General features: G+C 35.1%; 3 protein-coding genes across 8 annotated transcripts in view; 2 read left to right on the forward strand and 1 right to left on the reverse strand.

Moving 5' to 3' along the window:
• The first annotated feature begins 71 nt into the window (after positions 1-71).
• LOC109537056 (dolichol-phosphate mannosyltransferase subunit 3) lies at positions 72-808 on the forward strand. The gene is made up of 3 exons (XM_019903582.2): positions 72-333; positions 434-511; positions 583-808. Exons 1-3 carry the CDS (start codon positions 184-186, stop codon positions 646-648), a joined length of 294 nt encoding a protein of 97 aa, XP_019759141.1. The 5' UTR covers positions 72-183; the 3' UTR covers positions 649-808.
• A 209-nt stretch (positions 809-1,017) lies between these two features.
• Positions 1,018-5,998, reverse strand: LOC109537051. 4 transcript variants are annotated; one of them, XM_019903576.2, is made up of 13 exons: positions 5,751-5,977; positions 4,514-4,594; positions 4,036-4,288; positions 3,865-3,978; positions 3,631-3,814; positions 3,401-3,546; positions 3,208-3,343; positions 2,774-2,971; positions 2,614-2,708; positions 2,439-2,557; positions 2,244-2,381; positions 2,085-2,177; positions 1,018-1,336 (listed from the first exon to the last, which is right to left on the reverse strand). In XM_019903576.2, the coding sequence occupies exons 3-13, from the start codon at positions 4,162-4,164 to the stop codon at positions 1,072-1,074; spliced, it is 1,617 nt and encodes a 538-aa protein (XP_019759135.1). In that variant the 5' UTR covers positions 4,165-4,288; positions 4,514-4,594; positions 5,751-5,977; the 3' UTR covers positions 1,018-1,071. The 4 variants fall into 4 exon arrangements, with proteins under 4 accessions (XP_019759135.1, XP_019759132.1, XP_019759131.1 ...); XM_019903573.2 differs by lacking the exon at positions 4,514-4,594 and having other exon boundaries at positions 2,244-2,378; positions 5,751-5,998; XM_019903572.2 differs by lacking the exon at positions 4,514-4,594 and having other exon boundaries at positions 5,751-5,998.
• Positions 5,999-8,321: 2,323 nt separating this feature from the next.
• Positions 8,322-9,598, forward strand: part of LOC109537157 — a 55,124-nt gene continuing 53,847 nt past the window's right edge. For 2 of the 3 annotated variants that reach the window (XM_048666051.1, XM_048666053.1), the window contains exon 1: positions 8,322-8,702. The gene's annotated coding sequence lies outside the window, so the exon portion shown is untranslated. The remainder of the gene's footprint in view (positions 8,703-9,598) is intronic. The other variant, XM_048666052.1, reaches the window with a different exon arrangement.

Here is a 9,598-nt window from a genome sequence, read left to right on the forward strand (position 1 = left end):
GATTAACTTAACCTCAAACTAACTTGCGCATGTCATTTAAGCAAGGAGTCGATTGCGATATATGCGCTAGTGGTATGTTCTGTGATCTGTCAAGTTAACCTTAATAATGTTTACTTGATAAGTATACTTTTCAGAGAAAAAATACGTTTTCTCCACCTTAAAAAGTTTGGCAAAGCGTTAACAATGACGAAGCTTCTAGAATGGCTGGGAGGTGCTGGAGCACTGGGGGCAATATGGCTGGCCCTACTTACCAACAAAATTGAAAATCCTTTTTTTAGGGACCACTACACTTTCCTTTTACTCTCCCCAATTATAGTTGTCGGCTTATTTGGGGTAAGATCATTGTCTATATGCACCCTAGCAATTACTTGCCCTCTAATTATTGCGATAGCAAACTGTTCACATTCAAGTAATCATGTAATTTGGTTTTCAGTTGGCTTCCCTTTTACTGGTATTGTATAGAGTATATACGTTCAATGACTGTAATGATGCTGCAGCAGAACTGCAAAAGGTAATTCTTAAATTCATAGTTAGGAAACTTCGATTCAAGAATTGACTTTATCAAATACCTATGTGTTTCAGGAAATAGTTGAAGCTAAGCAAGACTTAAAAAGCCTGGGTTTTAAATTTAAAGACTCCTTTAAATAAGCATTTTTATTGATTCAGAGTGAATAGTGTGTTCTATATTTTTTATATACATAGTTGAAGTTTATTCCAAATGAAACGCAATAAAAATCAAATGGCGTTCACAAGTATTGAGTTAGAACATTCCCATACTCTACGCATGCCAATAAATAGATAATAATGATATATTTTTCACTTAATCTAAGGAAAAACATACGTACAATTCTCCCATACCTACTCCTTTCTTAAGTATTATTTAAATAAGTTTATATGCGGTACTTAAAAGCAGTCATTAATTTCTTGTGAATGTGACTGTTTGCTATCTATCAAAGTTAAATTATTTAAACTAATCAGCTGAAGTCACTGATTAATTTATGACACAAAAAACAAATATCACTATACATGCTTTATTCTCAAGTCTAAGAAACGCACACTTAGTTCGTTGGCTTATATCAATAAAGGGATATTAGGCTTGCAAATACAGTAGTCCTGATGTAACACTCTACAGTTTGGATTTAAATTTAGGAAACTTTCGATACCTTCTCTGGTCACTCCCGTATACGTGACATCAAGCAAATCCAAGCTCAAATTCTGAATGTATTTTAAAGCACTGTCTGTAATTTTTCTGTAGCCCCTCAGAGACAGCTTACGCAACTTCAATTTATCCTTTTTGATCATTACGATTCTATCTTGCTGTAACTGGTATGCAGGCCTGAAAAAATCAGTAATTGCAAAATTGCCCTAAATAACAAATGTTTCTAGTAATACAGGGTGTGCCCTAAGCACATTATCCTGTCCTGCTACATTATTTGGCTCAAAATTAGACGATCTGACTTAACTTTTATTGACCGATTGCTATTTCAGACAAAGTTCGTCAAAAAATATCCGGAAAAATTTGCTTAATATGTAAGACATATTTTGATGAAGTAGACTACCAGAACTACCGACCTTCTTAATCGGTAAGAAAATAAATTTTTTTGGTCAAAAACTATGAATGCTTTAAGATTTTACAAAGAGGTCAAAAAAGGTTTAGTGCATCGACCCAAAAAAAAAAATAGTTGAAACAGTTACCAAATTAAAAATTCTGGCAGTTTTCATACCAAGACACTCAATAATTCCCCACTTGCCCAAAGCTGATGAACTCCGTTGCTTCTTCAAAATTGCCTAGGAACAACTTTACCGCGACCCGATAAAAATACATCGTATCAATTTCCCAATGTTTCCAAAAACCATAATTTTTGTAAAGAACTTTGACGATAAATAGCAGAGCCAGACATTTTCTCTTATCAAAAGTTAGGTCAGATCGTTTTCTTTTGAGCCAAAGAATATCTAATTGCTCTTTTTAATAGTGTGCTTAAGGGACACCTTGTATATCGAAGGACATTTAAATACGCGTTTCCTTCTTGAAGTCGAACATTGTTTAGTTCTGAAGTGACTGAACTGATAAGAAATTGACTTACAGTCTAATAATTGGGATATCAACAGCATTCAATGGAAACCGTTGAAAAGCTTCAGCTGGCTCATCTTTTCTACCTGCTGCATTATCTGCATCCCTACAGTACAAAGTTGGAATATAACTATTGACATTAAAAAATAAAATATAAAAAGTAATCAGATACCTTTCAGGCTCTAAATATCTCATTTTTCTTCGGTCATTGTCCTCAACATTTGGCTCAGCTTTTCTTTTGAACGTGTTCCTACTTGATGTAGAACTGTTCCCTCGGGAAGTTGAAGGTTGCGGATCCGGTTCAGCACTGCTGTAAACATCAAATGTTTTATTGGACAACCTTACATAACTTTCTAATGAACAGTACCCATTCCTGTCTTCTGCTGCTCTTTGTTGGCCAATATCACCATCCATGTTCACCAGGTTCCTATCAGGCTTGAATATATCAATAACCACTGGTTCAGGTATGTTTCCTTGTTCGTCGGCCTAAGGCAAGATTGAAAAATTCATCCATATGAATGGATTTATTCGCAACTACGTACCTCTCGAACCTTCAAAACTATTAATTGATCTTTGCCCACACCGAACATACAACAGTCTAGGTCATCATCTGAATCACTATCATTATCAGAGGAATCTAAAAACACATGTTTCTCTTGCATTTAATATAAGAGTGCACATCAATTGAATTAGAACACTCGCCTGGACAGAACTTTTTTTGATTGTGGTAGAAAAAGTTCTTAAAGTCTTCTGGAAGCTTATTTAATTCCCTCATATGCCTGTGGCATATAAATTGCTGATGAGATAAGTCGAAATCGATGTAATCATCAATGCAGAAAGTCCTAATTTCCTCTTTTATATTCGATTCTTCGTTTATGGTCGAACGATCTATTAAGCAAGCTAAATATTCAATATATTAAATCTATACAGGGTAAATAGCAGTGAGTTGCAACAGATCAGCTTAAAATTCCAAGAAAAAAACCTAGATTTTTATGATGCAAATTAATTTACTCAAGCCGGTGCAAAAGTTGGTTGATAAAATCAAATTTAATATTTAACTTGACCTAATATCGACGGCGCACAATTGCGTCAAAACTTGAACCCTCGGGTCATCATTGTATAACACAATTTCTTACCAATTCGTTCGCTGTCTTTCCAACCACATGAACAGTCGGAATATGGATCTTGATACAAAATACTTTCTGGAAGTTCTTCGACTAGGTCCCCGATCGAATTGCAATATGGCTCCAAGCTGTTGTTTTTTACTGTGCTCTGCAGAAATTTATAAAAAATAAAAGGATTTGAGAATTTGAGCACAAAACTATTCACCTGCATCATTAGAGCGCGAGAACGCATAGTGAGATGAGGAAGTTTTAACAATACACGACCAGTCTCCAACTCATATGAACTCATACTTTGCAAATACAACGCCACTCTGTTTTTGTGTACTTGTACAAGCATCTCATGTGCGATAGCTGAAAGTTAGTGGTATTTATCATTAACTAAAGCATTCAAAGAACACATCGAATAACTATATTACTACTTACTTTAACACTTACTATTAAATCTGCAATCTACCACTTTCAGTTTTTTACAACCATATCTAGCAACATTGAGGTATGGCACCACATTCAAATGAAGCCGCATACATTTTATTATGGAAAGAATTTCCAAATTTTCATACTTGGCTACTGACATGAAAAAGTTGCTATCAAGCCAATCGCATTGATCTAAAATTAAAACCTACAAATTCTGAGCATTAACACTAAAATCATCTAGTAGTGAAATCTTACCTTTAAATTTCTCATTGTGGTATTTGTATTTTGAAAAAACATCTTCGCATTTTTCACATGAGTTTTCTTTAAGCTCAGCTCGACTAATGATTTTGGAAAATTTTGCAATGAAAGCTAAAAACCACAGCATTTACTACGAGGCATTAGTTATAATACTCTATAGCTGATTACCAGTCGACCATCAAACCTTTGGTTCTCCAACGCCAACACTGTGAGCTGTTGCAACTGACTCCATCCACTCAAAATATCTTGAGACAGTAAGCCATTATATTTGCTTTCTGCTCTTATTAGAATATGCATTGTTTTATCATGAACTCTATCTGAAACGTACTGTATTTTTTTGGTACTATTGGGGTCATGTCGTGCATCAATGTAGCGCCACAGCTGAGGGTCTTCCACAATATTTTTAAAGTACAAACAGGTCCTTAATGAGAAAAACTGATTTAGTTTCATCATGCTGGATTATATCGCATTTTATTCGCATGCTTTTTGCGGCTTGTACTACTCAAATATATTTTCATACCTTGTGGTTATTTTAAAAGTTGTTTTTTAAATTGAAGTGTTTAGTTAATATTTTCTGAGGGTTTCAAATGATTAGTTGCTTTATGTGATTCGGTACATAATACATTGTATATTTTTAATCGATTACCTGATTCACCATGATGTGCTGAACATAGTGCCGTGCAAAACGAGTAAGAAAAGTATATTGGTCAAGATGAAAAACTAGAAACTGAGAGAGAAATATAATTATTTTATATTTTAGGTATTTGCACGCACAGTTTAGTTTCAGTATTTTTATTATTATTTGTATTATAACAGAATAACTCTCAATTTATGAAAGCAGAGTTACTGACAAAAATCCATCGTTTGGAACATTTGCTTGTGTTCTGTGACATATTTTGCTTAATGCCTATTCCAATACCGAATCACAGTGCGGCAATAAAAAGTGAATGGGACTCCTATAATTGTTTTAAGATCCCTGATGATACCGTGATTTTATCGGAAAACCTTGAAGATTTACAAAGATTCAGAGTAACGACGAACGGAACGTCAAAGGTGAACCCTTCCAACAGGTAGAAAAATATACTTTTCTGGGAACTAAAGTCACTTGTAATAACGACTACACCAACGAAATAAAAGTATGTATAGAAAAAACAAGGTAAATATTCAATAGCTACGAAAACAGTTTGATGGAATAGAGATCTATTCTTAAGATTGAGACCGAGACTAGTTAGATGTTATGTTTTTGGAACGCAGAAGTAATCAGAAGGCAGAAAGGTAATCAACCTTTGAGATTTGGGTGTACAAAGGATACTGAAAGTGTCTGGGCCGATATGATAACAACTAAGAAATACTTTTACGACAAAACATTGAAAGAGAGTTGTTATCAAGAATTGTATTTAGCTACTCCTTGTTTATTGAGGTTCCTCCATAAATCCACAGATTGTGCAATATCTAAATAATATCCCATACAAAAAAGTGTGCTTCCACGGCCCTGTTGTCCCAAATATTCAAATGAACAAGTAAACCAAAACCAATTTAGAAAATACGTGGTAGAATGAAAACAAACCAGCATTAGACATTTAAGAGTTCAGTTTACAGGAAGTAAGATTTGTACTTGGGTTTTACTGTTTTCCTTTTGAATTGAAGCTATCTTGCCAAGGGTTTAATTTAAACACTGTTGGTTCGTTTAATATTCAGCTTATTGTTTGAGGGCCAAATGTAACTCGTTACATATGAATCTCTCATGGACGGACAAAATCTATATCTGAAGTGAAACGTACGCCAAAAGCGTTAATTGAAGGATAGTTATAGCAAGCAAACATGAAAGAAAAAAGCTAAATTAATGGAGCTTTATGGTTGAAACTATGAAAAACAGCACGTACCTGCTTAGGTTGAAAAGTGAGGTAGCATCCAGATAGGATAAAATGTACATCATGGCACAGTCAGACAGCTTCAAGATGTTACAGGCTTGCTGTTCGGTCCCCATGATTGAAAATGTTCTAAATATACTACTTTAGCTTCACACAGTTTCTATTGCACCAAAAAAACAATAACAACACAGATGACAATAGTATGTAGTCTGTGGTCTGTGATGACAACTAACTTTTTCCTTTCTGTTCTTCTTCTTCTTCTTGTTCAAAAACCTCAGGAGTTTGCTACATTTTGGGGGATGTTCGGTCATGACGTCACGACATAGAGTTATGAGATTAGTAATTGTGTTGCGGTAGGTGAATTTAAAAAAAAACAATTTAAAATAACAAACACGTAAATACAAAAAACATTAATTTTCTTTTAATTAAATATTTTTAATCAGTTGCAATAAGCTTTTTAAATTTCCCGTTTTTTGTTTTTAAAGTTTCGCTCGTTCCGTTGTGTTAAAATTTTGAAAGTGTTAGCTCCCTGAAAGGGGCTTTCAGCCTCTAGGCATAATATGTACAAAACATTAATTATTGTTCCGAATAGATAAGGGGACGTTCTGTGGTTAAGAGTGTGCAGTCAAGTCAAGTTAAAAATGTGCATAATCTTAATAATGACCAAATTTTCAAATAAAGAATGTTTGGAATGCGATAAGCTACAATGTGAGAGCGGTTTATTATCCAGAACCAAATGCGACTGAAATCCCCTGATCTTAACAATTACGGAAAATTAAATTGAGACGTTCCGGCTGCATCCAGAATTCTTGAAATCTTATCTATAATTTGTTTAACGGCACAGCCAGCATAGGGTGATAATTTATGATCTTGCGGATAGCAAAAATATATGTCATATGTTCTTATAGTTCTTATCACACCCTGTATCTCTCTCGTCTCAGACGTCTCCAAAATTATCAAAACCCTTCTTGGAATATATCAATACGACCATCCAGACGATATTCCATGTTCTTTTCGTTCGTAAGATAGCGGATGGTCAAGATTTTAACACTCTGACAATGAACGGAATTGTTACACACTGAGGCAATTTTATGGCCCTAGAGAATAGAACCAGTTTTGCATCTAGCGAACACAGATTTACACAGAATGTAAATGTGATTTTTATGTTCAGACGACGTGACAAAATTCAACTCTTCGCCTCATTTATTGTATTCGCGCAAATATTCCTCGGGTATTTATTATTGTCTCACAGCCGGCTATAATTCGATTCCTCAGGTCATGAACATTTTCACCACAAGTGGATTACACTCTATTAACTCAGGAAAACCCGAAATGTATAAATCTAGGGGATTTAAATCCGGCGATCGAGCAGGCCAATGTTCCGTACCTCCTCTATAGAGTCCTCCTGTCCAACGATTTGCTTAGGCATACTGACTCAGTATTACTGAGATGTCTAAGTGATTATGTATATTAATACTGAAATGGGCTGGTGCACCCACCATGGACTGAAGAGGTAACGAAGAAGAACAGGTACTCTTAAGAGTTATATTAAGAGGAATTCCTGTAGGTAATTAAGGTAAGATTCGCCTATTGGTGGTTGTGGTAAATATGAATCGATTAAATTATTATTGGTTTCAAAGAATCCATGTGGATTTTCCTCAGCCCATAAGTGATTGTTATTGAAATTTCCATTTCCAAAAGCCAAACACCATTTAAATGATTAGAAATTTGAGCGATTTGACAAAGAATCCATTGGCAAGAAAATAGGCGAGGAAAAAATTTCTAGGTCGGGAGTAGAGCTTGCACCCGTTGAATATGAAACAGATACAATTGCTGTTCTTTAACAATTTTAAATAGTGAAGATGCTTACACGCAATATGTTGGCAATTTTTCGAGTACTTGCTTTAGGTGACTGCGTAATTAACTCGAGAACTACTCGTAGCCTTTAGTCAACTGTTTGTTTTTAAATGTATCATTTTCGCGTAAACTGTGGTGAAGACGCGTAAATATTGTGTGACGGGGTTCCCTACGTCCTGGATACAACTCAGCATACAATCGCAATAAAATGTTAATTTTTTTTGCATCAAAACGGCGCCCCATACGAAAAAAGGCAAGATATAATTTTTCTCACAAATTGCACGAATGCTTCAAAAATTGGTTTTAACTCGAATTAAAATAAAAAATTGAGATTATTACCGGTATAAAATTATTATTTGCATGTCAAGCAATGCGCAATGACTACCTCTTAAAACCCACCAAATTTAATTTTCCTATCTCGATCGGTTCCAGAGCAAAAAAAACATCGTCAGTTTTTAACAAAAATTCCAACACCCCGTATCTTGAAAACGAATGTTGTGGCACTTATTTACTAACACCTGTATTTACTTATTCACTTCTTACATGCATTTCGTTTTTTGTTACTTTTTGTGGAAATTCGGTATTTTGGTGGAAGCCTGACAACACTGTTGTGAACTATTCATTTCTGCGCGTTTAACGGCCGTCTGCCTGCAATCCTTATATGGAAATTTTATGCAATTATTATTTTCAATTCTGGCCGAAAACGAAAAATCAAATAGTTGGGAAACTTCCTATTTATTTGAAAGCCTTTTCTGAAGCAATTTATAATAACCAGCCATGATTCTTCACGGAAATTTCAATAATTCGGGCATTCACTACTAACAGTTGATTGTTTATTACCCTCTGTCTCTTTCTACAATATTGTTTTTAGTCGCACATCATCCCTGGTGCCTATTAATCAGGTTGTGTGACAGTCAAGTAGACTGTGTTTGTCAAACGGTTTTGTGAAATAAAGTACATACCGGTGATCCCACCCAGTTTATTTCGAATCTACGTACGATTAACTGCTTATTCTAGTGGTTGAGACATTTGCAACTTGTGCCTTCTCTATATGGTGTTCTGTTAGTGTTCACACGTTCGGTGTTGGTTGCTGATTTTCAAACACCGGTAAGTTTTATATATCAATCGCCTGATAACCAACTGATCACTGTTTCATGTAAGTACTTTTGCATTGAGTTATTAATTTAATGGGAAACTCAAACTATCTGGAAACCTATTGGGCATTACGACACATTATTATGGAGTTTGTTGCATTAGTAATTTCCCACTGCGTAGATTCCTTAAGTATTGTGGGCCTATACAGGGTGGCTTAGGAATATAGGTGTAGGCCATTGTTAGGGGTAACCTCAAAGCTTTTAAATCTAGATATGTTGAATGAAAAAACTTGCAAACGGCTGCGATTATGTTGTTTCACGATGATTCAGCATGTGCGAGTTGCTGTTGCTGTGAAACCACTCTAAATAACAACAGAAATGAGTTAAGTAAACGAACATTGTCATAACCTATAATTTGCTTGAAAGCCGTAGATCATCTAGTTTAATTAACAAAAAGTTGATTTCGACTGTCATGGTTTTTTGCAACTTCCAGCCCTTCGCTCGTTAATACGCGCGCAGCTTAAAGCCACTTGGTTGTGTGCCCCCTTTGAATGTTTTGGGGCCCCAATCGTGCTGCCAATTGTGTTCTCTAAATCGCAGCAAGTGTGTTAAAAGGTCGGTAAACTTTCCCTTTGAGGAGTACCAATTTTTTTGTTTTGTGTTGTTTGACCTTAGAGAACACTTAAAATTAAGCAGCGTCAGTAAGAAAAAAGGTGCTCATGTACTAAATGTCTGCCCGAGTTTTGCGGTCTCTAATTTTTCTCTAAAGTACGTACACTGAAAATTATGTAGTCATTAAAAAAATGCGGTTTTATAAAAGCTATATATTTATATGTTTAAGATGCGTTGAATTTGGGTCGGTTTAAGTTCATTGTTCATCTTTAATTCATATTTCTGAATTTTCAAGAA

The sequence above is a fragment of the Dendroctonus ponderosae genome, unplaced genomic scaffold (assembly GCF_020466585.1).
Source record: "Dendroctonus ponderosae isolate FM_Combo_2020 unplaced genomic scaffold, Dpon_F_20191213v2 Dpon_F_20191213_4, whole genome shotgun sequence".
NCBI classification, from domain to species: Eukaryota; Metazoa; Arthropoda; class Insecta; order Coleoptera; family Curculionidae; genus Dendroctonus; species Dendroctonus ponderosae.